The sequence below is a fragment of the Entelurus aequoreus genome, linkage group LG01, assembly GCF_033978785.1.
Source record: "Entelurus aequoreus isolate RoL-2023_Sb linkage group LG01, RoL_Eaeq_v1.1, whole genome shotgun sequence".
In the NCBI taxonomy this organism is placed as follows: Eukaryota; Metazoa; Chordata; class Actinopteri; order Syngnathiformes; family Syngnathidae; genus Entelurus; species Entelurus aequoreus.
Window position 1 is genome coordinate 93,407,821 of NC_084731.1, and position 27,002 is coordinate 93,434,822.

Here is a 27,002-nt window from a genome sequence, read left to right on the forward strand (position 1 = left end):
TTTCATCTGAAACTCGACAGTTTATTCTTGTTCTTAGAAATGAAGGCTATTCCACAAAATTGTTTGGGTGACTCCAAACTTTTGAACGGTAGTGTATATACGTAACATTTACATAATATATGTACAGTATATTATATATACTGATATATTATATTATGTCTATATATAACAATTACCATGTACAATATTACAGTACATGTGACAGCAGCAGCATAAAATAGAGAGTAAATCCAGCAGAAGATAGAAAATAGACATTAAAAACAAAGAGAAGTAGCTAACATAGAAGGTTTATTCATGATTCATCATTATTCATGATTATAAAATTCGAGGAAAATCACAAAATCGGTCAATAAACGTCAACATTTCCAAGTAAAAAATGTCTGTATTAGCATCGGTCCTGTATTTACTTGGTATCAGGTCGATACCGAAATTTACAGTATCCTCCGACCACGAGCAACAGTACCTTCGTAAACAGGGAAGCTATGCGCATGCGCAACTTGAGTGTTTGGATTCCTCCTCCCCTCGGAGTCTGACAGCCCCGTTAGCTGCCGCTGCTCACCGGCAATGATACAGCAAACACGGTCTCGTTAAGGGCACACGGCCGCCCGATTTTGACACGAAAAGACCGACATTAGTCCCGACGACACTGTCAGTTGATTGTAGATGACGTGCGATAGTCGCCAAGTTTGTTTCGGGGGGAAAGAAGAGGACGTCAGCCAGAGGAATGGACGCAGCGACTGGTTTCATGCGACATAGGTCGACGACCACCTGACCGCCGCAAAAGAAGTGTTTATACGGCGGAAAAAAGCCTTCGCTTTGCTTGGCTGTGACGCGACCATTTGAGCTGTACAACATTTGCAAGGTACGACAAGATCCGGAGGAGCGGAGCTAATCACTTTCTGTTGACCTAACAGGGCTTTTAAGCTAACTGTCTAGCCGAATTTTTTTGAATGAATTATTCCTTTTTATTCACCTCTGCTTTTATGTAAGGCACATTAGTGTGTTTAGTCGCTGAAGTCCGCGTATTAAGTCCAATTCCCGTCGTTAATGGAATGAAATAAGTCATTTGACATTTCACTGATGGGGCTTTAGCATCACAGGCGAGCTAGCCGCCAGGCCTTTTTCCAAGGAACGCAACCAACTTGAGCCTGTCTTGAGCGAGTATGCACCACCAGGACTTTTCTGGAGACCCGCCCGCTGCTGGTAGTAGCAGGAAGACTGTGTATCATTACCGCCGAGGCAGCAGCGGGGCCCCTGCCTCTTCCACTGGCTCTGGAGTCGTCATGATTGAAGACAGTCCGGCCCCGGCTGGAACGTCCTCCCCAGGACCTCACCAGCAGCCCGCGTCCCAGTTGGCCGGAGCCCAGATGAAGAAGAAAAGCGGTTTCCAGATAACGAGCGTCACTTCTGCCCAGGTCAACGTAAGCGGCAGTAACAGCCTGGCCGATGACACCGAGAGCTATGACGACCTGGATGAATCACACACCGAGGACCTCTCCTCCTCTGATATGCTGGATGCTTCGGTGTCCCGGGCCACGGACACGGGCGTGCCGGAGAGAAGTTCGTCGGATGAGACGTTAAACAGTCTCCACGGGGTCGACACGCCAGGCCTCGTGTCGCCGAACGAGCCTTCGTATCCACATTCCATCCAGGGATCCCAGAAGCAAACTTCCATGGTAAATGGAACCGTGCAGCATTATTACCCTCTGCCCAATCCGCATCACCCAGACAACTTGGGGGGAGGTGAACCATCGTTGCCAGTTCTTCCCAATGCTAGCACCAGCCCAGGTGTGGTTTTCAAAACAGGGGTTACCCAGTCCCAGAAGCCACCACTGTTGGATAGCACCAAACCCGCAGGTGGGGTAGCTCAACCATCAGCCCCTACTGCTGGTAGAGCCAGTGATGCACATTCACAAGGCAATGGGAATTTTCCAAATGTCTCTACTGTCAATCCAGTTCACCCATCTGGGCAACAAGGTTTTGACAACAGCGGTGTGAGTGCGCCAACATCTTCCACTGGTGGAGGAACAGGCCCGCCTGCTGCTGCCTCTAGCACTCAAACCCAGACGACGACCAGCTCTCGTTTCAGGGTGGTCAAACTGGACACTAACTCTGAGCCGTTCCGCAAAGGGAGATGGACGTGTACGGAATATTATGAGAAAGAGATTCCACCCGCAGCGATATCGGAGGCACCTAAAGGTGCAGAGGCTTCTGTAGAGACTGAGCCTGGTAATGCTGGAGTAAGTCCCGTACTTCCAGCTGTCCAGCCACCTCACAATTTGCAACCTTATCAGCTGCCCAGCCAGGACTTCACCAGTCCACATTCAATTCAAAGCCCACCACAAGCACCGGTGCAAACTACCCCACTCAACTATGTGTCACCCCAGGAAATAGTTGGTGCCGCTCACATGCAGAAGCCAGGCACTCCCGGTGCTCTCCCGGCAACTATGCAGCAGGTGAGCGGGCAGGCTGCTATAAACCAATCCCCTCAGCAGTTACCCTACGCTGTGGACTGGCACCAGGCACAAGCCCAGGGGGGATATGTTTCACCTCTTCTTAATACCGGAATCCTAGCCGGAGGAAGCGGTCGGCAGCCAGACTTCATTCAACCCACTGCTCCATTTCAAACCCAGGTTCAGCCTCCACTGACACACATTGTAGCATCCATATCAGCAGGATCAGGGGTCGCCGCACATCCACCAGGCAACATCGCTCAACACTTACCCCATCTTGGTCATCTGTCTCCAGCTGTTGGGGAAACCAGACAGCAACCTTCTCATTCTCTACAGCCAGTCTCCACCCCCACTGTACCACCAGCGCATGGAACCCCATACACGCCTTTGACTGCACTTCAAGCTGACCTTCAACCCCTTCTGACTCCAGGCACGACTCTTTACCCCGGCCCAGTGTCAGGAGGAAGCTCCCTCAAATCCTCCCAGCTGGAAGATGCGCATAAGTTTTTATTTCAGCACCAAGGCCTTCTGGGACTGCCCAGGCTGGGCACTGCCACGGGTGGAGTTGCCCTGGACGCCGGCATCGCTGTCGGAAGCTTGGCCCACATGGGGATGTCAGCTGAGGCCAGCGCCTTCGTGGCTGCTGCTGCTGCTGGCCTGAGGACTCACCCTGCTGAAGGAGAGGAGGACAGGTGAGGCCATAGTTTGTTGTTTTAGTGTAAACTGGGTATTACACAAAGGCATCCTCAATGTACTCAAACAATGTTTTGACTGACTAGCAGCATATAATATAAAACAATAAAATAAGTAAATTGCAAAAGCAATGCAAATCTAGTATGACACAAATAATAGAACTAATGGTAAAAAAGTAAAAGTGTCTTCACTGGTTAGATTGTATCATCTAAATGCCGTAAGTGGTAGTAATAGTAGTCAGAGAAAATAATTATGTGCATGTTCCTGTGGTGTGATTATTACTCATCAACAGCAAACTGTAAAACTTGCATTGCGTTTGTACCCTTGAAGGAATCATACCCGTCTCTAAAACACCTGACTATACCTTCCTTCGTCCTTCATTCTCCTTCTCCTCTGACGTGAACACCTTTTATTATCTAGCTGCGCTGTTGATTCCCCCGGGGCGAACACGTGCATCTGATTTAAATGTGCACATGCATACTTGTCAAGGGGTCAAGGGTTGCACCTTGCCATGGTCTGAGTCATGTTTAGCTACATACAAACATGGTGGCTGTGGTCCAAAATAGCTTAGTATGCTTTTCTTTAAGTGGCCTTTTCCATGAAATAGTCTTTGTTGCAGGTTGCAGCAACAACAGACAGTCTTTGGCACAATTAAACATGACACTGTTCATTTTTTTCCTTTCCTAAAATATACCTCTCTTTCCTTCTTACATGAACTGTTACCTCTTGAGGCAGCAGTGTCGTGCTTTTCTTTGTTTAGTTTTTTTTTCCATGTTCACATTTAAGGGTGAGCAGGAGAGACAGACAACATAGTAATTGTTTGATATTTTAGACATGTTAAAGTTGCCCACTTAAGAGACATTTGTTATGATATAAATGTGTATTTCAAAGAAACATAATTGCTTTTGCTGGTAAAGTTTTAATTTTCTTTGAGTATAGGCTGTGTGCCTTGACCAGAATTTATCTCAGCTTTTTGCTTATAAATTGAAAGAGTGTTTGCTTCATTTTATTCTTGAGGAGTAGCCCAGCGTGTCTTGTGACCACGTTAAGTTCCGGGGCTTTTCACAAGCAGTAGATCAGGCATGTAAGGGCGTGTCAAGTAGCCACCTGTTGATAATAGGGTTTGGTGGGTCTCCTGTGGAGTCCTCAAACATTGTAAGTGGGGATTTGGGCCTGCGGGAGTTTGTGTAGTTTGACTTTTGTAAAGCTTCAGCATCCGTTCAATACAGAGAAAACATACTTAAGCAACACTCATAAAAACCAGTGGTTCTTAACCTTGTTGGAGGTACCGAACCCCACCAGTTTCATATGCGCATTCACCGAACCCTTCTTTAGTGAAAAATAAAATTGATTTTTTTTTTTCAAATTCAAGACAAAGTTATATGTTTTTGGTAACACTTTAGTATGGGGAAAATATTCTAAGTAACAAAGACTTAATTTAGAGTTATTTGGTTAGGGTTAGGGTTAGAGGGTTAGGGCCAGGGTTAGGGTTATAATAAGGCCATGCCGAATAAGGCATTAATAAGTACTTAATAATGACTAGTTAAGAGCCAATATGTTACTAATTTGCATGTTAATAAGCAACTAATTAATGGTGAATATGTTCCCCATACTAAAGTGTTACCATGTTTTTTTACTGGTGCACAAAATGAACCGTGCATGAACATCACCTTGTTCAAAGAACAAAACCGACACAGTGCATAAACTCACAACAAATTACACACCTGCAAATCAGTGTGACTTCTGCTGTTGCCGTATCCGTAATACACCGATAGGGAGAAGTTTTTATTTACACGATGAGTCGGGTGTGTTTTGACCTCCGCCGAACCCCTGAGCCCGACTCACCGATTCCCTAGGGTTCGATCGACCCCAGGTTAAGAACCACTGACCTACCACAATGTGCATTTCATTAACTGATCATCCTAATGTACACAATGTGTTTTACAAGATGTCATGGACCTGCATGAACAGTCAAACTGTGTAAGCACTTTTTAATAAAAGTCCTCACGGTAAAAATCAGTTTGCCCATAAACACAGGAAACCTCAATTTCTGTTCCTGCACTCATCATTATGGTCATGATTGGAAAACATGATCATGCCAATTCAGTTGGGTGGGACAATGATTGCCAATGTGCATTAGTCATAGTAAGATGCCTTTCAAAGACTAATCTTCCGAGCTTCAGTTTGTGAGTTATGCGTCTTGACATGGACACACCTGTTCAAACACCGTCATTAAAACAGAATGTTTATGCCGTCAGTGGGAACGAACAAGCTCAAAAGGCATTTTCTAATGCTATAATTTGAAAAAATGCTATACTGCAATGCTCACAGAAATATGTATCTGTTGTGAATTATGCAGAACATTCATCACCTGTTGGGTTGGTCCTCCTTTGCGTCTTCATGAGACTTTAGTTGTATCTATGTGTGTGTCTTTTTAGCAATCGTGTCTGGTAATGAGAAATGAAAAAATATAACCTTTGTGCTTTGCTTCCTTGTGATGTGGTACCGTAATTTGCCACATAGGGGCAGTGTATGCCCTTCAATTCCTTGGGTCTGGGCCCCAAGTGCTTTATATAATTTTAACGTGCTTTGAGAGTCACTGACCTAAATGTGCTTTTCTCACAAGTGAGGAAAAGACCTTTCTGCACGCAACGACCGAATGAATGAACTGACGATTAGGCAGTTTCGAAACTGCTCCCAGCTTACTGATTGATTTAACATCCAGCATGGGGTTGTTACAAACGGAATGATCACTTGTTCCGACAGAAAAAAACATCTTTAAATGTGTAAAATCATATTTGCATCCTTGTGATGACACTGGTTTGGTCATGCTGCCATCTTGCAGATTAAACCTTGACAGATTTAGCATTGGTCTTTTATGATGTGGGAAGGGAAGTGGTTGGCTTCTGCTACTCATTTTTTTTCTTAGCCGTTGTGGACCTTATGCACTAAAAAGCAACATACATATTTGTAGTGTTGATAAGAGTTAGACAGGATATAAATACATGTGATAAGAGGCAATGTTTACACTGGGAAGTCATGTTGTGCATTAAACGTCAGGTTGCAGCAGCTCTGGTCTTTCTAATCAATAGATTTTCCAAAAGTGTGTGTTATAGCAGCTCTTCAATGTGTTTTGGCTATCATCAACCATATTTTCAAAAACACAAGTATGTGCTTTACTTAAGTCTGTACAAACGAAAGCTTGTAGGTTCAATGATGTGCACAATTGAATAGCTTAGTTACTCAGACAGCAATGTGTTTATATAAGTTTAGATTGGGGTATATTATAATGGGAAAAGCCGTTAATGTCTCTTGTTTTAATTTTAGCATTTAAGCTGGCGAGCTGGCGCCAGTCAGTCTGTGAGTCCATCAAAGTGCAGTTATCAATCATGGTTTTTGAATGATTTTTATTTAAAACGGTAATCCTATCCGTCGGGAGTTTTACCACAGTTACTGACATTGTTACTTCCCTAAATTATTTATATATATACACGTGTACGTGTGTGTGTGTGTATACAGTCGTGGTCAAAAGTTTACATGCACTAGTGAAGGACATAATGTCATGGCTGTCTTGAGTTTCCAATAATTTCTACAACTCTTATTTTTTCGTGATAGAGTGATTGGAGCACATACTTGTTTGTCACAAAAAAAAGTGAAGTTTGGTTCTTTTAGGAATTTTTTTATGGGTCTACTGAAAATGTGGCCAAATCTGCTGGGTCAAAAGTATACATACAGCACTGTTAATATTTGGTTACATGTCCCTTGGCAGGTTTCCCTGCAATAAGGCGCTTTTGGTAGCCATCCACAAGCTTCTGGTTCAATTTTTGACCACTCCTTGACAAAATTGGTGAAGTTCAGCTAAATTTGTTGGTTTTCTGACATGGACTTGTTTCTTCAGCATTGTCCACATGTTCTCAATGGGGTTTAAGTCAGGACTTTGGGAAGGCCATTCTAAAACCTTAATTATTGCATGATTTAGCCATTCCTTTACCACTTTTGACGTGTGTCTGGGGTCATTGTCCTGTTGGAACACCCAACTGTGCCCAAGACACAACCTCCGGGTTGATGATTTTAGGTTGTCCTGAAGAATTTGGAGGTAATCCTCTTTATTCATTGTCCCATTTACTCTGTGTAAAGCACCTGTTCCATTGGCAGAAAAACAGGCCCAAAGCCTAATACTCATACCAAAGACTAAAAAAATGGGACCCATTACGTCCCTGCTTGGCACTCAGCATCAAGGGTTGGAATTGGGGGTTAAAACACCAAAAATGATTCCTGGGCGCGGCCACCGCTGCTGCCCACTGCTCCCCTCACCTCCCAGGGGGTGAAAAAGGGGATGGGTCAAATGCAGAGGACAAATTTCACCACACCTAGTGTGTGTGTGACAATCATTGGTACTTTAATACTACCCCCACCATGCTTGACGGTAGGAATGGCGTTCCTGGGATTAAAAGCCTCACCTTTTCTCCTCCAAACATATTGCTGGGTATTGTGGCCAAACAGCTAAATGTTTGTATCATCTGACCACAGAACTTTCCTCCAGAAGGTCTTATCTTTGTCCATGTCCACACACACACACATGTATATGTATATGTATGTATATACATATACTGTTTACTGGGATGCTCGCTTGTCCTTTATTTAGCTGCTAACTTTTTTTAAACAAATATTTAAAAAAATACAATCATGTATTTAAAAAATTTTTATTTAAAAAAAAATACAATCATGTGTGCTTACGGACTGTATCCCTGCAGACTGTATTGATCTATATTGATATATAATGTAGGAACCACAAATATTAATAACATAAAGAAACAACCCTTTTGTGCGAATGAGTGTAAATGGGGGAGGGAGTTTTTCTGGGTTGGTGCACTAATTGTAAGTGTATCTTGTGTTTTTTATGTTGATTTAATAAAAAATAAAAAATAATTATTTATATATATATACTGTGTATATATATATATATATATATATATATATATATATATATATATATATATATATATATATATATATATATATATATATATATATTTATTTATTTATTTATTTATATATTTATATATTTATATATATATATATATATATATATATATATATATATATATATATATATATATATATATATATATATATATATATATATATATATATATATATATAATTTTTTTTTTTTTAATTTCTTGTGCGGCCCGGTACCAATCAAACCATGGACCGGTACCGGGCCGCGGCCCGGTGGTTGGGGACCACTGATGTACATGATAATTACATTACTTCATTAAACTACTGTAGTTTCCAGTACATTATATTCTTTCTCTATATGATTTGTTATCCAGAAATGTTTTCTTGTTGAAAAGATACGAGTATTTTGGGTTACGAATTCCGTTACAGAGTGACCTAAACTTGTAAGACGAGGCACCACTGTACTTGTGAGAGCCCATTTACTATCCATTCATCCATTTTCTTTACCGCCTGTCCTCATTAGGGATGCGGAACGCGCAAGTAAACTGGAGCCTATCCCAGCTGACTTCAGGCGAGATGCAGGGCACACACTGGACTAGACTTGCCCCATTTACCAATATACTATTTATCTAAACGAGCTAAAATGACCAAAATCATGTGTTTTCTTTATTTTCATGACTATAATATAATTTATAATATATTATAATAATATTGTAGATCGTCACTGAAGTCATCAAAACTATGACAGTGTTTCCCATAAACTGCCAAGATACCTGTGGCGGTGGGGGCGTGGCTATGGGCGTGGTCACCATGACATCGAGTAATTTGCATAATTTACTACAATGATATGACTTTCTCTAGAAAGGCTCAAAAATTGTATACTTACTAATTTGTGGAGTTATGTACTTAACAAAAAAAGGTGAAATAACTGAAAACATGTTTCATATTCTACTTTCTTCAAAATTTGTTTGATTACTGTTTTGCACATTCTCTGCATTTATTTATATATATATATTTTTGAATTGTTTAATGAGTTTATTAATTAAACCAACAAAACAATACACAACAATACCATTACAATGCAATCCAATTCCAAAACCAAACCCGACCCAGCAACACTCAGAATAGCAATAAACAGCAATTGAGAGGACACACAAACATGACACGGAACAATCTAAAAGTAGTGAAACAAAAATGAATATTATCAACAACAGTATCAATATTAGTAACAATTTCAAAATAGCAGTGATTAAAAAACCCTCATTGATATTATCATTAAAAACATTAAGAAAAATAAATAAAAAATGAACAATAGTGTCACAGTGGCTTACACTTGCATCGCATCTCATAAACTTGACAACACACTGTGTCCAATAAATTCCACAAATATATAATAAGTCATATTTTGGTTCATTTAATAGTTAAAACAAATTTAAATAATGGATCCCATATTCCGATATATGACTCATTATTATCTAAACTAAATGCAGCATTTTCTTGATGAGCTTCAAGAGGTAGTCACCTGAAAGGGTTTTCACTTCACAGGTGTCATAGTTTTGATGCCTTCAGTGACAATCTACAATGTAAATAGTCATGAAAATAAAGACAAAGCATTGAAATGAGTGTGTCCAAAACTTTTGGCCTGTACTGCATATATGATGTCACTTTGCATGCAGTTGGCTTTCGACCCTCAACCTAATTTTTTTTGGCCCAATGCGGCCAACAACTCAATGTTTGGACACCCCTGATGTAAACGCAGGGAGTGAAACAAAAGTGCTCTACTGTGATCGTGTCTGTGCTTTCCTGCTGTTTCTGTGTGGCTTACAGGGAGATGGTCTTGCATGCATTACTGTTTTTAGGGTACCAACATTTTTATGCTTGGTTATGATTTGCTAGACAGCCAACAAAACGTGAATCCACATTTGTTCATAATCATCTAATATGTCCCAGACTTCCTCCTATCTGGTGTGGTTCAAAATGCTTTTTGCTCTTGAAATGCATGAATAATTTATCAAGAATTGTGAGCAGGAAATGCAGCAGTGCAATGCAATTTTCTGTTATTTTAGTCTCTGTGCAAATCAAACGTCTGCGGGAAGCTTAAAGCTCATCCTTGCAGTGTCACTAAACAAGCAGAGATGTTGTTCTTATTGCTCATTTTTCTCGCATGAACCATATGGCAACGGGTTGGTTATGTAAGCCATTGCATGCCGAGCTGAGGACGATTGGCTTACGCTCTAGAGGAGCTGCTGCTGGGAGAGCTGTTTTGAGTTTTGGGGCGTTGCTTATCTCTTGTTTAGTCTGTGTCTCGGAAAAAATTGTGGACTTCATCCTCAATTTCAAACAAATAGAAGGTTCTTCTTCATTGCCACTTTTGGTCTCCATTCCTTCACTTAAATGTTCTTTATTGCTGGTCAAAATACCAAAAATAAATAGTTTATTTTGCATTTGTGCAACAAAAACAACCTTGTAAGTCACAGTGCTCATAATAATAGGCAAACCAGATTTGGCTAGTCTTCAAATACAGTATACACACACCAATCACACGTTAGTGCATGTCTCCCAACTGGCTGAGGACAAGTGATGTGGATTAAGGCAGGCAAATCACAGCACACTAGGGGTGTAACGGTACGCAAAAATGTCGGTTCGGTACGTACCTCGGTTTAGAGATCACGGTTCGGTTCATTTTCGATACAGTAAGAAAACAACAAAATATACATTTTTGGGTTATTTATTTACCAAATTTGCAAAATCTTCCACCAAAAATATTTTTCTTGGTGGAATATTTGATGTGAAGTAATCGGAACCTTGGATAGGTCAATGATTCATAATAACATTGATTTTGATTCAATATTATTTTTTGAGCAATGACAGTTCAAAAGAAAAAAAAACAGCTTTGTTTTATTAGTCAACATTGCAACTTTTTCTAAATTACATTTCACATTTAAGCTTTTTTATTTCACTTTTGTTATGTTTTTGTTTATTTTAATAGTATTTTTAGAATGTGCCGTGGGCCTTTGAGTTTGAGTTTATTTCGAACATGCAAGCATACAACATGATTAGGGCTGCAACTAACGATTAATTTGATAATCGATTAATCTGTTGATTATTACTTCGATTAATCGAGTAATAATCGGATAAAAGAGACAAACTACATTTCTATCCTATCCAGTATTTTATTGGAAAAAAACAGCATTCTGGCACCATACTTATTTTGATTATTGTTTCTCAGCTGTTTGTAAATGTTGCAGTTTATAAATAAAAGTTTATTTAAATAAAAAAATAAAAAAAATTATTAAAAATAAAAAAAAATAAAAAGCATAGATCCAACGAATCAATGACTAAATTAATCGGCAACTATTTTAATAATCGATTTAATCGATTAGTTGTTGCAGCCCTAAACATGATACATCACAATTTCCAGTTTCTCTTTTCAACATGTTCGAAAAGGAGTAGGAAGAGGCAGAGCTTATTTAATCCTACCCCTTTTCTTTTACATAACAGTTGCTAAAACTTTTGTTCACTTCCTGTTCTCAATTTATTCACAATATACTCCATAAGTAATCACAATAAAAATAAATAATAATTGGTGAAGTAAGTTACATTTCATTTGGTGAGATAAGTAAGATTATTTTGAGAGTGAAAGAATGGAGGAATTAAATAAATTCAGAATGTTTATCATGGTTCTTCTTCTTTAAAACATTAGCTGTGGGCCGCAAATGGCCTCCGGGGCACACTTTTGACATCCCTGCTATAGATAATAAAAAATAAAATCTGATAAATCTATGGATAAAAAGCAGAGCCTGGCGTCGCATGCGCGTTTATCATAACTCTCTCGCTCTCTCTGTCTCTGCCCCTCCCTCACCAATGCTGCTGCGCGCACAATTTGTTTTGTTTTTAACCCCTTCTTAACCCTGAACGTACATTGAAAATACACGCAACCCTAACTCAAAATGCCGGACATTTGAGGCATTTAAGAAACTTCGCCCTGACAGCTCCGCAAAAGATGACATGCCAGGTGAAAAGAGGTCGTATGGTCAGTCTATCGTAGCCCGTTAGCTGCTAGCATGCCGTGTGTTGTGCCTCGGTGTGCATTGTTTACACAACGTGCGTTACGCTACTTAATATGTCCGTGTGGAAACTCGTTCGGTACACCTCCGAACCGAACCGGAACCCCCGTGCCGAAACGGTTCAATACAAATACACGTACCGTTACACCCCTACAGCACACCATGCACAAAAAGAGGGATGACTGTAAAGGAGCAAATTACATCCAAAGTGTCCTACTTACATCACTGTGGTGTATGTAAATATTACTTAAACCGAAATTGTAAAAAAAAAAAAAAAGAATAGGGACGAAATGGCTACTCCTAGTCCTAACTATACTAGTAACTACTCTCTGGGACTAGCTCAACTGGTCAAGGAGTGACAGCTGTTTTTAGAGAGGTGGAAGATAAGATGGTGGACATATGCGGGGAAGAAAGTGAGCCGCAACACCAGGTGGCGCATTAAGGGCCACCATTGTGATCTCCCATAGTGTCCACTGTTTACGGTGGGCTTGAGCCATATATGGGTCAGCCCTTTGTTGAGCTTGGAAAGATGGACGGACCTGGACACACACTGAATAAAAGCATCCCGTACGGGCGTCCTCTGACGTAGCAAACGCCATGGTCTCAGGGTATTGGCTGAAGCGACACGCCTCTAACAGTGATTGGCTGGAAATACCGGTTAGATCTTTCTTACAGTGAGATCTCCGTGTAAATAGCTTCTAGCCTTTTGTTCTGAGCAGTTGTGCTCACGTGGACTGCCCACCCACCGTGCGAGTACATGATGTACATAAACGTAGTCAATAGAACATTTACAGTCAACCACTTGATGGCATTGCCACTTTGGCAAATGGCGTTCTAAGCACTCCAGTACGCCTCCTGTTTCTGGCCCTTTCAGTGACACGTATATAAGACTTAATGAGGTGAATCGTGCGCTTCTGTGTTTTTTCTCTGCTCTACGATCCAATTTTTGTTTGCATTAAAACAGGAAAATGAGCGGCTTCAGATCATTCGAATGGTATTTGTTCGCCGACTGTACTGTAACCTGTGTGTGCGAGCGTGGAGGTACACGTGAGGCCAGTAGAGCCCCATGCTGTGCATGTGTATGTCCAGCATGCATGCACTAATGCAGAGTGACAGCACTGCCAATGGCGCTCCTCCTACAACTTAAACATTTTCTCTCCCCGCGTGGGGAGACACAAGGGCGACAAGGTGGACGTTATCATGTTTTGGGTGCAAGGATGCGGGACGGTCAGTCGAATTCCACCAAGAACTTTGTGGCGGGGGATGCGATATACAGTTTTATTCCAACCGCCAGATCTGGGCGGGACCTCTTGGTGATGATACTCGTGCTAACGGGGTATGTGGTCAAGATTGGCTCATCCAATTGGATGGATTGCTCTAATCTCTGCTGACAGTTTACATAACAACTGAAGGGGAGGCGACATGACTCCTAATGCAGTGACGTCACAGCCCACCCTCTTAGTGCTGCTCGCCAACCACGCAAGCTTCAATTCAAGCACAGGGGTGGCGGGCGCAGGGGGCACCACAGCACCGTCGTCCACACGCACTCCCGCTCCCTTCCCCGTCCTCCTCCGCTCCGTCCAGGGTCTATGTTGTCGGTCCAACTCCCCTGATGCGAAGCACTGAGGGGGACAGGGGTAAGGGTCAAAGGGCAGAGGTTTGGAGAACAGAGGAGGAACAGTGGTGGTGTTTGTTTTGGGTGGCAGGTGGGAACGTGTTGTGTGGACCGTGTGGTTTTTAACCTGAGCATCAATGAGAGAAAAGGGGCTAGCCGAGGCCGAAAGAGTGCCGGGCCAGGAAGCCATGGCCGTGAAGCTTTTCTTCTGGGAGCTGGAGAAACATCTAAAGAGGTAATGATGGAGGCCATTTTGTGTTAGTGTAGCATCTGTACTGTTGTGGTGATGTTAGTCTGGAATTCTGTAGATTTGCGTCTTCTACCCACCGTGGGCATGTGCAGACCCTCGATCCACCCGCGGACACAATGTTTTTGCCTTTTGCACATGCACGCTTTGTATCGGTTGGCTGACTGACGTTCATCTCCTGGACCAATAGGTCGCCATCTTGGCTTGCTGACTGGCTGAGCAGCACATCATGTTCCAGCTCTCATGTTAGCGTCCTCATTTCTCAGCCTACTTATGGGCTTCAGTGGCCCAACAGAGCAAGTCAACACACAGTTTATGGTTAAGCTTACAGAAGCACCTTAATAACCTCAACTTTAGACGTCAAATGGTGGTTCTCTGGAAACTCCGGAGAGGAATATAATGAAATAAGCACCTTTTAGGTTTGACAGATGGGAGAAGAGATGCATGCAAGCAACTTTGACTTTTCTGCCAATCAGAACAAGGTGCTGTTGGGCAGCAACAACAGGTCCACGTATCAGCCTGATGAGAATTAAAGTGTGCATGTGTGAGACAACACAGGCACCAAAGCCACACCTTTGTCTGCAATGTGGGTGAACATTGGTTCCTCTGATTATTCTGCACCCTCCCACGAGTCAGTGCACTTCTTCTTTGTGTGCTGGTTATCAGAGTTGTTGAAAACATCAGCCTTACTAACCAGTGATTGATTAGAAGCAACTGATTGACCTCAGTGTTAGGTGATCTCGTCAGTTCTTGCTTAATCTTCATTGCAAACCAATCACTGCATCTTTGGGCTGATTGTTTAGGATACATTCCGTCCTTATTTGTTTTTGACTGCTATATTTTATACTTTCGTTTTTAAATTTGTTTTGATACACTACATGTTTATTTTCTCCTCCAGAATTGAATTTGCAAATACAATTTGCCTTTTACACCCCAGGTTATTTGCTTAATAGCGATTCAGTAATTAGGGATGTGAATCTTACAACTGACGATATGATTATGAAACAATCCTCGATTCAACATGATTCTCAATTCAAACCGACTTTTGCAATATATTATGTGGTATTAAAAGTATAACATTTTCAACATTTTCAAAACCGGTTACAGAGGCTCCTCTTAACGAATACGCACAGCAAATAAGCTTTTACCTGTCCTTTCTGGCCACATGGGGGAAAATATTGTTATCTATATGCCCGTATCTGCTGTATAGATTTACTTTATAGAGGAGAAGTGTGGGATACTTCTCTTGTAGCAGTATTTATGTTCAACTTTAGTAAATTCGACAATTTTAAGGTTTTGGTACAAACATTTCTTCGAAAGAAGAAAATAGAAGTCAGAGGAGGGACAAGACAGAGAGAGACAACAACAACAAAGATACACCAGCAGATATAATATCTATATAAAAATTGTAGCAGTATTAATAAAATACAATTAGTGAAGCAAAATGTAGTATTACCGTACTGACAATGATCATTATTACACTATAATTACAATAATATTATTAATAGTAACAACAATATTAACAAATACTATTTACCTCTCTAGCACAATACTATAAACTTAAATGCAAAAGCAACATTATTACCAATAATATTTACTTATATTATCACCATTACTATCAATTGGGATGCAGAAATATAAATATTGTCAAATAATACATATTTACCTCTATTATTTTTTATTATTTGCAAAGAATAAATATTTACCTCTCTTACCACCATTACTATCAATTGAAATGTAGCAATGTAAATATTGACAAAGAATACATATTTACCTCTCTTATCACCATTACTATCAATTGAAATGTAGCAATGTAAATATTGACAAAGAATACATATTTACCTCTCTTATCACCATTACTATCAACTGAGATGTAGCAATATAAATATTGTCAAATAATACATATTTACCTCTATTATCACCATTACTATCAATTGAAATGTAGCAATGTAATTATTGACAAATAATAAATACTTACCTCTCTTATCACCATTACTATCAATTGAGATGTAGCAATATAAAAATTGTCAAATAATACATATTTATTTACCTCTATTATCAATTGAATTGTAGCAATGTAAATATTGACAAAGAATAAATATTTATCCATATTATCACCATTACTATCAAATGAAATGTAGCAATGTAAACATTGACAAAGAATACATATTTACCTCTCATCACCATCACTATCAATTGAAATGTAGCAATGTAAATATTGACAAAGAATAAATATTTACCTCTCTTATCACCATTACTATCAACTGAGATGTAGCAATATAAATATTTTCAAATAATACATATTTACCTCTATTATCACCAATACTATCAATTGAAATGTAGCAATGTAAATATTGGCAAATAATACATATTTACCTCTATTATCACCATTGCTATCAATTGAGATGGAGCAATATAAATATTGTCAAATAATACATATTTACCTCTATTATCAATTGAAATGTGGCAATGTAAATATTGACAAAGAATAAATATTTACCTCTCTTATCACCATTACTATCAATTGAGATGTAGCAGTATAAATATAGTCAAATAATACATATTTACCCCTATTATCAATTGAAATGTAGCAATGTAAATATTGACAAAGAATAAATATTTACCTCTCTTATCACCATTACTATCAACTGAGATGTAGCAATATAAATATTTTCAAATAATACATATTTACCTCTATTATCACCAATACTATCAATTGAAATGTAGCAATGTAAATATTGGCAAATAATACATATTTACCTCTATTATCACCATTGCTATCAATTGAGATGGAGCAATATAAATATTGTCAAATAATACATATTTACCTCTATTATCAATTGAAATGTGGCAATGTAAATATTGACAAAGAATAAATATTTACCTCTCTTATCACCATTACTATCAATTGAGATGTAGCAGTATAAATATAGTCAAATAATACATATTTACCCCTATTATCAATTGAAATGTAGCAATGTAAATATTGACAAAGAATAAATATTTACCTCTCTTATCACCATTACTATCAACTGAGATGTAGCAATATAAATATTTTCAAATAATACATATCTACCTCTATTATCACCATTACTATCAATTGAAATGTAGCAATGTAAATATTGACAAAGAATAATTATTTACCTCTCATCACCATTACTATCAATTGAGATGTAGCAATATAAATATTGTCAAATAATACATATTTACCTGTATTATCAATTGAAATGTGGCAATGTTGAAGGGTGGACTAGCAAAGTAAGATTTTCACTGTACGGCAAACTGTCTGTTTTAACTGTGCATATGACAACAAACAATCTTGAATGTAAATATTGACAAAGAATAAATATTTACTAGGGATGTCCGATAATGGCTTTTTGCCGATATCCGATATTGTCCAACTCTTTAATTACCGATACCGACATCAACCGATACCGATATCAACCGATACATGCAGTCGTGGAATTAACACATTATTATGCCTAATTTGGACAACCAAGTATGGTGAAGATAAGGTACTTTAAAAAAAAATAAAAATAAATAAGATAACTAAATTAAAAACATTTTCTTGAATAAAAAAGAAAGTAAAACAATATAAAAACAGTTACATAGAAACTAGTAATTAATGAAAATGAGTAACATTAACTGTTAAAGGTTAGTACTATTAGTGGACCAGCAGCACGCACAATCATGTGTGCTTACAGACTGTATCCCTTGCAGACTGTATTGATATATATTGATATATGTAGGAACCAGAATATTGATAACAGAAAGAAATGGGGGGAGGGAGGTTTTTTGGGTTGGTGCACTAATTGTAAGTGTATCTTGTGTTTTTTATGTTGATTTAATAAAAAAATGAAAAAAAACAACAACAAAAAACGATACAGGTAATAAAAAAACCGATACCGATCATTTCTGATATTACATTTTAACGCATTTATCGGCCGATAATATCGGCAGGCCGATATCGGACATCCCTAATATTTACCTCTATTATCACCATTACTATCCACTCAAATGTAGAAATAAACACATTAGATACACAATTATATTATAAGAGAAAGAAAGAGAATAAGATAAAAATATATAAATGTATATTACACCTTTTTTTCACGACACACTTTCTATCAATATTCAATATTAAACCTGTCCTTGTGCTCCAAATGACCGGTAGGTGGGGACATTGTCCACTAAAACATCTTCCTTACATGCATGCTTATAAATATAATACGATTTAAAATATATATTTTCACATTTGTCCAAGAGTCAAAAATATTGATGTTACTGTGTTCAAGGGGAAGTCGCTACACTGATTGTTTCCGTCCAATCTCTGCATGTCATTATGCAAATGAGCCTCGCCGCCGACCAATGGGGTGGCCTTTGGTTATGTTTTCGTCCAATCTGTAACCGCCGTCCTTGCATATCATTATGCAAATGAGCCCCGCCGCCGACCAATCGGGAGGCCTTTCGGTCCTCTCCGCCGCATTCATCACCCAGAGACGCAAGCCTCCGCCTTCAGTGTTTGGCACGCAGCGCTGGCAACCGCCGAGCCCCCAGAATGCGCTCCTTTTGCCGCTTCTTTACCAGCGGACAGCCGCTTTGCCGTGCCGAGGAGGCGCACCGGGGCGTGTCGACGCGCGGACTAGCATGACTTCCCAGTGTTACACGGTGGCGATGGACCTTGGCGTGTGCCAACTGCGGAATTTCTCCATATCGTTTCTGTCCTCCGTGCTCGGCAAGGAGAGCGCGTCGGTGCGGCTCGACAAGAGGTGACGTTTTTGTGTCCCCAAAACCCCCACACTTCATTTTTTATGTCCACTTATTGTCTTGTCGCCATGTTGCAGCCGCGTTACTGTTACTGTTACTGTTACTGCACCTGCCTCAACATCCATCGCCTCTTGCATCATACTATTCTAACTGATGGTGGCGTTCCATTGTGTGTCTTTCAGCTCCTCGGGTGCGAGTGTGGTGGCCATCGACAACAAGATCGAGCAAGCCATGGTAAGTTGTGGTCCTGGTGCACACCAGCAGATGTGTTACGTAATGCCGCACGTTTGACACAAACGTGCAACGGTTCTAGGCAATTTATTTTGACTCATACCATTTTTTTAGAAGCAAAACACCAATGTCCACTGCAGAGGACATGCATATGTTCATACCCATAATTTACATTTACATTACAAGGTCAGAAAATATTTTCAGGCAGGTGAACGTGATAGAAGCGACTAAAGTCTCCCTTGCACCGTCACGATTTTGTGTGGGCCAAGCTGAGGTTCACACGCTATCCCTCCCCTCCCCTCCCATTGTCCCCATCATCTTCCTCCTCAGGAGCATGTTGCTAGGCAGGCAGCAGCCTCCCCTCCTCTCAGTATAAATAACTCAGCCCGCCATTGGCTCCTCCCACTCGGCGCAAGGACATTTTGTTCAGTGGCTGCAGAGGAGGGGGATGCTCTTGATTATTACACTTTTTTTGGGGGGTGTCCAAACTTTTCCCATCAAGGGTGATAAACTGAAAAGTCATTTTTTTTAATGTTTTATTATTCTGTAAAAAAAAATAAAAATGCTGGAACCAGAAATTATATACGTATACCATATTTTTCGGAGTATAAATCGCTCCGGAGTATAAGTCGCACCGGCCGAAAATGCATAATAAAGAAGGAAAAAAACATACACTACCGTTCAAAAGTTTGGGGCCACCCAAACAATTTTGTGGAATAGCCTTCATTTCTAAGAACAAGAATAGACTGTCGAGTTTCAGATGAAAGTTCTCTTTTTCTGGCCATTTTGAGCGTTTAATTGACCCCACAAATGTGATGCTCCAGAAACTCAATCTGCTCAAAGGAAGGTCAGTTTTGTAGCTTCTGTAACGAGCTAAACTGTTTTCAGATGTGTGAACATGATTGCACAAGGGCTTTCTAATCATCAATTAGCCTTCTGAGCCAATGAGCAAACACATTGTACCATTAGAACACTGGACTGATAGTTGCTGGAAATGGGCCTCTATACACCTATGTAGATATTGCACCAAAAACCAGACATTTGCAGCTAGAATAGTCATTTACCACATTAGCAATGTATAGAGTGTATTTCTTTAAAGTTAAGACGAGTTTAAAGTTATCTTCATTGAAAAGTACAGTGCTTTTCCTTCAAAAATAAGGACATTTCAATGTGACCCCAAACTTTTGAACGGTAGTGTATATAAGTCGCACTTATTTGATAAAACCCAACCACAAGAATAGACATTTGAAAGGCAATTTAAAATAAATAAAGAATAGTGAACAACAGGCTGAATAAGTGTACGTTATATGAGGCATAAATAACCAACTGAGAATGTGCCTGGTATGTTAACGTAACATATTATGGTAAGAGTCATTCAAATAACTATAGCATATAGAACATGTACCGTATTTTTCGGACTATAGGTCGCAGTTTTTTTCATAGTTTGGCCGGGGGTGCGACTTATACTCAGGAGCGACTTATGTGTGAAATTATTAACACGTTAGCATAAAATATCAAATAATATTATTTAGCTCATTCACGTAAGAGACTAGACGTATAAGATTTCATGAGATTTAGCGATTAGGAGTGACAGATTGTTTGGTAAACGTATAGCATGTTCTATATGTTATAGTTATTTGAATGACTCTTACCATAATATGTTACGTTAACATACCAGGCACGTTCTCAGTTGGTTAGGTATTTATGCCTCATATAACGTACACTTATTCAGCCTGTTGTTCACTATTCTTTATTTATTTTAAATTGCCTTTCAAATGTCTATTCTTGGTGTTGGCTTTTATCAAAAAAAATTCCCCAAAAAATGCGACTCCAGTGCGACATTGGTTCTTAACCTTGTTGGAGGTACCGAACCCCACCAGTTTCATATGCGCATTCACCGAACCTTTATTTAGTGACAATAAAATGTTTTTTTTTCAAATTCAAGACAAAGTTATATGTTTTTGGTAACACTTTAGTATGGGGAACATATTTATTCTAAGTAACAAATACTTAATTTAGAGTTTTTGGACACTAGGGGAACATATTCTAAGTAACAAAGACTTAATTTAGAGTTTTTTGGACACTAGGGGAACATATTCTAAGTAACAAAGACTTAATTTAGAGTTATTTGGTGAGGGTTAGGGCCAGGGTTAGAGGGTTAGGGTTATAATAAGGCCATGCCGAATAAGGCATTAATAAGTAATGACTAGTTAAGAGCCAATATGTTACTAATTTGCATGTTAATAAGCAAATAATTAATGGTGAATATGTTCCCCATACTAAAGTGTTACCATGTTTTTTTACTGGTGCACAAAATGAACCGTGCATGAACATCACCTTGTTCAAACAACAAAAGCAACACAGTGCATAAACTCACAACAAATTACACACCTGCAAATCAGTCTGACTTCTGCTGTTGCCGTATCCGTAATACGCCGATTGGGAGAAGTTTGTATTTACACGATGAGTCGGGTGTGTTTTGACCTCCGCCGAACCCCTGAGCCCGACTCACCGAACCCCTAGGGTTCGATCGAACCCAGGTTAAGAACCACTTGACTTATATATGTTTTTTTTCCTTCTTTATTATGCATTTTCGGCCAGTGCGACTTATACTCCGGAGCGACTTATACTCCGAAGAATACGGTATATGTTATACATATATAACATTGTTTACCAAACAATCTGTCACTCCTAATCGCTAAATCCCATGAAATCTTATACGTCTAGTCTCTTACGTGAATGAGCTAAACAAATTAAGGCCCGGGGGCCACATGTGACCCATTAATCTTTTCAATCTGGCCCGCTGGACATTCCCAAACATTTTTTTTTAGATCTTTAAGATGGAAAGTGTAGCTGCCATTATGATGTGCAGTTTTGTTTTCAAATGACCGTAAGTCTTCAACTATGCAAAGTATTTCAATGGTTGGAATCTGCGCTTTTGCATGATATACTAGTTACTATGGTCATCTAATTAGTTACTATGGTAATCTAAGTCACAGCAACTCAGAAGAGGCACCAAGCAGTGTGGGTGGGGAGCGTTTCCACAGAGTGTTTCCAGAGAGGCCAGCCTGAAATGCCTGTGTAAGGGACAGACGCGGAAGGAGATTTTTACAAGAAAGTTCTAAAGCTCAGTGATATATCAGATCGTAGGTGTTTTTATTTTATTTACCTTTCACTTTCATATTTTGCTGTGTTTGTTGCATTTCTGTTGCTCACTTGATTGTAAATATGTCGATCGAGCAGGGGGTGTGACGTTCAAATGTTGTCAATATTCAGTGTTTTATCGGTCATAGTTAATATTGTAAATACCACATTCTTTATTTTCATGTACATTCTGGGTGTCTCATTTAGTAAAAAAAAAAAAAAAAATTCAGTTTTTTAAGGCGGTCTGTCATAACGTTTTTAGCCTTCAATCAGACATTATTGTGAGGTTTTGTATTAGTGTTCCTAAAAATCAGATATACTGGCCCCCAGACACATTTTTCTCTAAATTTGGCCCCCCGAGTCAAAATAATTGCCCAGGCCTGAGCTAAATAATATTATTTGATATTTTACGGTAATGTGTTAATCATTTCACACATAAGTCGCTCCTGAGTATAAGTCGCACCCCCGGCCAGACTATGAAAAAAAACTGCGACATATAGTCAGAAAAATACGGTAGTTATTAGTAGGGATGATGTTCGAAACCGGTTCTCCTGGTTGTTCGATAAGAAAAGAACCGATTCCATGGACTTGAATCCCTTTTTGAGGACCGGTTCCCGTTATCGAGACCACTATAGTAAAGAAAAAGAGTTGGTTCTTTATTCGAAAACCTGGGAACGAATCCCTTCCCACAGGAAGTGCCCTGTGGAACGGCAATGTTATGCCCATTTGGTTGTAGACTCTTACTGACACCTTGTGGCGATATGAAAATACTACGCGTCATTAGTTTGGGCACTTCCGGGTTGACGACGTCTGTTCAGTTCATGAGACAATTGAGAAGTAGACAAGTTGTGTTAGCTCTTACAAGCGTTGGAAAAGATAAGTCTGTAAGTAAACTGTTTAACTTGTTCATGTAACTCAATATTAAGGTGGAAAGTGATTACATTTGATACGAAGATGTTTATTGAAAAACGATTTTTGTGCACTGTTTCAATGGATGTTTTGAGGACTTAAAATGGCTGCCAGTCGTGTATTTCCACCATCGAAATAGTTTCAACACTCAGAAGTATTTGTTTGATGCTAGTACTGTATATTTGTGTGAAGCTAATATTTACATATTGTGTAATACATTTCAGTATGTTAATTGAATCACATAGCTTGCACATTTGTCATTGTGTATATTTCAGTTTAAAAAAATAAAAAATAACAGTCCAGTGCAAGACAAAAGTAAAGATAGGAAAACACAAAGCCAGATCAACAACAATAAAGAACCTGAATGGATTCATCTGCTTTGGAATTTTATTAGACGTCTTGGATTGTTTGTTAGCTGTCTGCCTGTGTGTGTGGTTAGTATGTTCCAATAGCAGCAGAAGTGCACTTTTTGGAGAGCTGTATTATTTTCAGTTTTGTGCCCAAGGGACTGATTTTATTTAACACTATATTATTATTTATACACCTATAGTGATCACAGAGACAGGTTGTTTTTGTGTTACTGTATATATTTGTTTTTCTGAAAAATCCCACTTAATATACTTTGGGTAAAAACAGTCAATATTTTATTATTTTATTCTTTTAGGGGGGTAACAGTCAATATTTATTTATTTATTTCATTTTATTTTTTTCTTATAAAATAAAAGTGAGCTTTTGTTAAACCAAATATTGTGTTTTTTTAGGGATGTCCCATAATGGCTTTTTGCCGATATCCGATATGGTCCAACTCTTTAATTACCGATACCAATATCAACTGATACCGATATCAACCGATATATACAGTCGTGGAATTAACACATTATTATGCCTAATTTGGACAACCAGGTATGGTGAAGATAAGGTACTTTTTAAAAAAATGAATCAAATAAAATAAGATAAATAAATTCAAAACATTTTCTTGAATAAAAAAGAAAGTAAAACAATACAAAAACAGTTACATTGAAACTAGTAATTAATGAAAATTTGTAAAATTAACTGTTAAAGGTTAGTACTATTAGTGGACCAGCAGCACGCACAATCATGTGTGCTTACGGACTGTATCCCTTGCAGACTGTATTGATATATATTGATATATAATGTAGGAACCACAATATTAATAACAGAAGGAAACAACCCTTTTGTGTGAGTGTAAATGGGGGAGGGAGGTTTTTTGGGTTGGTGCACTAATTGTAAGTGTATCTTGTGTTTTTTATGTGGATTTAATAAAAAATAAAAATAAAAACGATACTGTAAATAAAACAAACGATACCGATAATTTCCGATATTACATTTTAACGCATTTATCGGCCGATAATATCGGCAGACCGATATTATCGGACATCTCTAGTTTTTTTCCATATACAACAACCTAACTGGATTCGATAAGAGAATCGATAAGGAATCGGTTCGATAAGAGGATTCGATAATGGGCTTGAACTCGATCATTTCTTATCAAACATCATCCCTACTTATTAGTGTCAACATTTGAGCTTTTATTTATTATTATTGTTGTGTTTTTTTGTTTGATTTTATTTCAACACTATGCACATTTTGGACACCCCTGGTCTACATCCGCCATTGCCTGAAAAACACTATACTAAAGCTGACCCCCACCCTCCCTGTCACCTCCTCAGGACCTGGTGAAGAGTCACCTGATGTACGCTGTGCGCGAGGAGGTGGAGGTGCTGAAGGAGCAGATCAAGGAGCTGATCGAGCGCAACACCCAGCTGGAGCAGGAGAACAACCTGCTAAAGACCCTGGCCAGCCCAGAGCAGATGGCCCAGTTCCAAGCCCAGGTCCAGACCGGCGGCTCCCCCACCGGCGCCGCCCAGCCCGTGGTCCAGGCCTCGGCGGGGACGACGCAAGTCCTCCCTTCCGCACAAAACTCTGGCGCATCCGCGTAAAAAAATAAAAAAATCCCCAGCTGTGAGGGGTTAGCGAATGGGAACAGAGGAGCCATAATATAACCCCTCCTCCTCCTCCTCCTCCTCCCCCTTCCTCAACACTATGAGGATTTCCTACGGTTTTTGTTGCACATTTTGTTCATGGTGTACGTCTGCCTTGACTTTGACCTGCTTCGAACAATCGCTGTTGTCATGGTGACGGGGGACACACACACCAAGATTATGTGAATTGATCTGTGGAAAGTGTGCCATTGCCCCCCCACCCCCCACGCACCCCCACTCAATCAGCACACATTCCTTTTATTTTTGTTTCTTTTTGTCAGTGCATCTTCTCCACTTGCACATGTCGCTGCTACCAATGGACAAACTTTTTAACCGAGGACTCCCCCATCTGGAATGGGACGATATTGGTGGCGCCATCACTGTTCACTTCGGCATCTTCTCTAGTGTCACGTGACCCCCCTCGACACACCCAACCCTCTCGGATGGGGACCTAAATATTTATGCAGGGAATCAATGTTCTTTTTTTTGTTTTTTTTTTTAGAGAGAAAGGTTTTTTTTTGTCGGTTGAGGTAATTTATGTCCAAGTGATGTGCAACAGTTAAAAATAACGGCGAGGTGTTGGATAGGACGAACCACAACATTGCCAATTCAGCCAAGTGCCTGGTGTGTAACCATAGATACATATATAATCTCTTTTTCAATTATTTTATATGTACATATACGTGTGTGTGTATATATATATATATATATATATATCTATGGTTTGCCAGGTTGAGAAGTACCTGCTAGATCAGCACTTGTGGTGAGAACAGACGACGATTATTTACCTCGGACGCTCAAAACAATAACGGACTGTTTCTTGTTTGAGAATGTTTCACTTGAGTTGTTTTAAGCGAGTGAGGACGTTTCACTTTTCTTTTCAGTCTTTTTGTACAGCCGGGTGGTGTGGGCAAACAAGGAAATGCCTGGCGAGGAGGTACGTGAGTGTTTTTGTGCATGTTCCTCAGCCCGACACAAATGTGACGTTACGATTTGCACTAGACAGTTGCACCTCAAATAAAAGTGAAAACAGAGAAAAAGAGACCTGTTTTTTGTTTGGTTTTGTTCGGGTACTTGCATTATGTTATGCTTGTAATGAGGAACTGGGATTCAAACCTTTAACTCATTAATATTGTTTTCAAATGTATAACTAAAATATTTATGATTGCAAGAAGTTAAAGGCCTACTGAAATGAATTTTTTTTATTTAAACGGGAATAGCAGATCCATTCTATGTGTCATACTTGATCATTTCGCGATATTGCCATATTTTTGCTGAAAGGATTTAGTAGAGAAAATCGACGATAAAGTTCGCAACTTTTGCTCGCTGATAAAAAAAAACTTGCCTCTACCGGAAGTAGCGTGACGTCACAGGAGGTAATATTCCTCACAATTTTCCTTTGTTTACAATGGAGCGAGAGAGATTCGGAGCGACAAAGTGACGATTACCCCATTAATTTGAGCGAGGATGAAAGATTCGTAGATGAGGAACGTTACAGTGAAGGACTTGAGAGGCAGTGATGGACGTATCTTTTTTCGCTCTGACCGTAACTTAGGTACAAGCTGGCTCATTGGATTCCACACTCTCTCCTTTTTCTATTGTGGATCACGGATTGTATTTTAAACCACCTCGGATACTATATCCTCTTGAAAATGAGAGTCGAGCACGCGAAATGGACATTTAAAGGGACTTTTATCTCCAAGACAATACATCGGTGACACACTTAGCTACTGAGCTAACGTGATAGCATCGTTCTCAAATGAAGATAGAAACAAAATACATAAACCCCTGACTGGAAGGATAGACAGAAGATCAACAATACTATTAAACCATGTACATGTAACTACACGGTTAAAAAATTCTCAGCCTGGTAAGGCTTAACAATGCTGTTGCTAACGACGCTAAGGCTAA

At 39.4% G+C, this 27,002-nt stretch overlaps 1 protein-coding gene across 3 annotated transcripts; it reads left to right on the plus strand.

Moving 5' to 3' along the window:
* Positions 1-509: 509 nt before the first annotated feature.
* Positions 510-26,271, plus strand: LOC133659510 (TSC22 domain family protein 1-like). Of its 3 annotated transcripts, none has more exons than XM_062062205.1 (3): positions 510-3,145; positions 18,987-19,038; positions 24,780-26,271. In XM_062062205.1, the coding sequence occupies exons 1-3, from the start codon at positions 1,164-1,166 to the stop codon at positions 25,047-25,049; spliced, it is 2,304 nt and encodes a 767-aa protein (XP_061918189.1). In that variant the 5' UTR covers positions 510-1,163; the 3' UTR covers positions 25,050-26,271. The 3 variants fall into 3 exon arrangements, with proteins under 3 accessions (XP_061918189.1, XP_061918191.1, XP_061918190.1); XM_062062207.1 differs by lacking the exon at positions 510-3,145 and adding an exon at positions 13,652-14,025 and having other exon boundaries at positions 24,780-26,152; XM_062062206.1 differs by lacking the exon at positions 510-3,145 and adding an exon at positions 17,860-18,806 and having other exon boundaries at positions 24,780-26,151.
* The last annotated feature ends 731 nt before the right edge of the window (positions 26,272-27,002 follow it).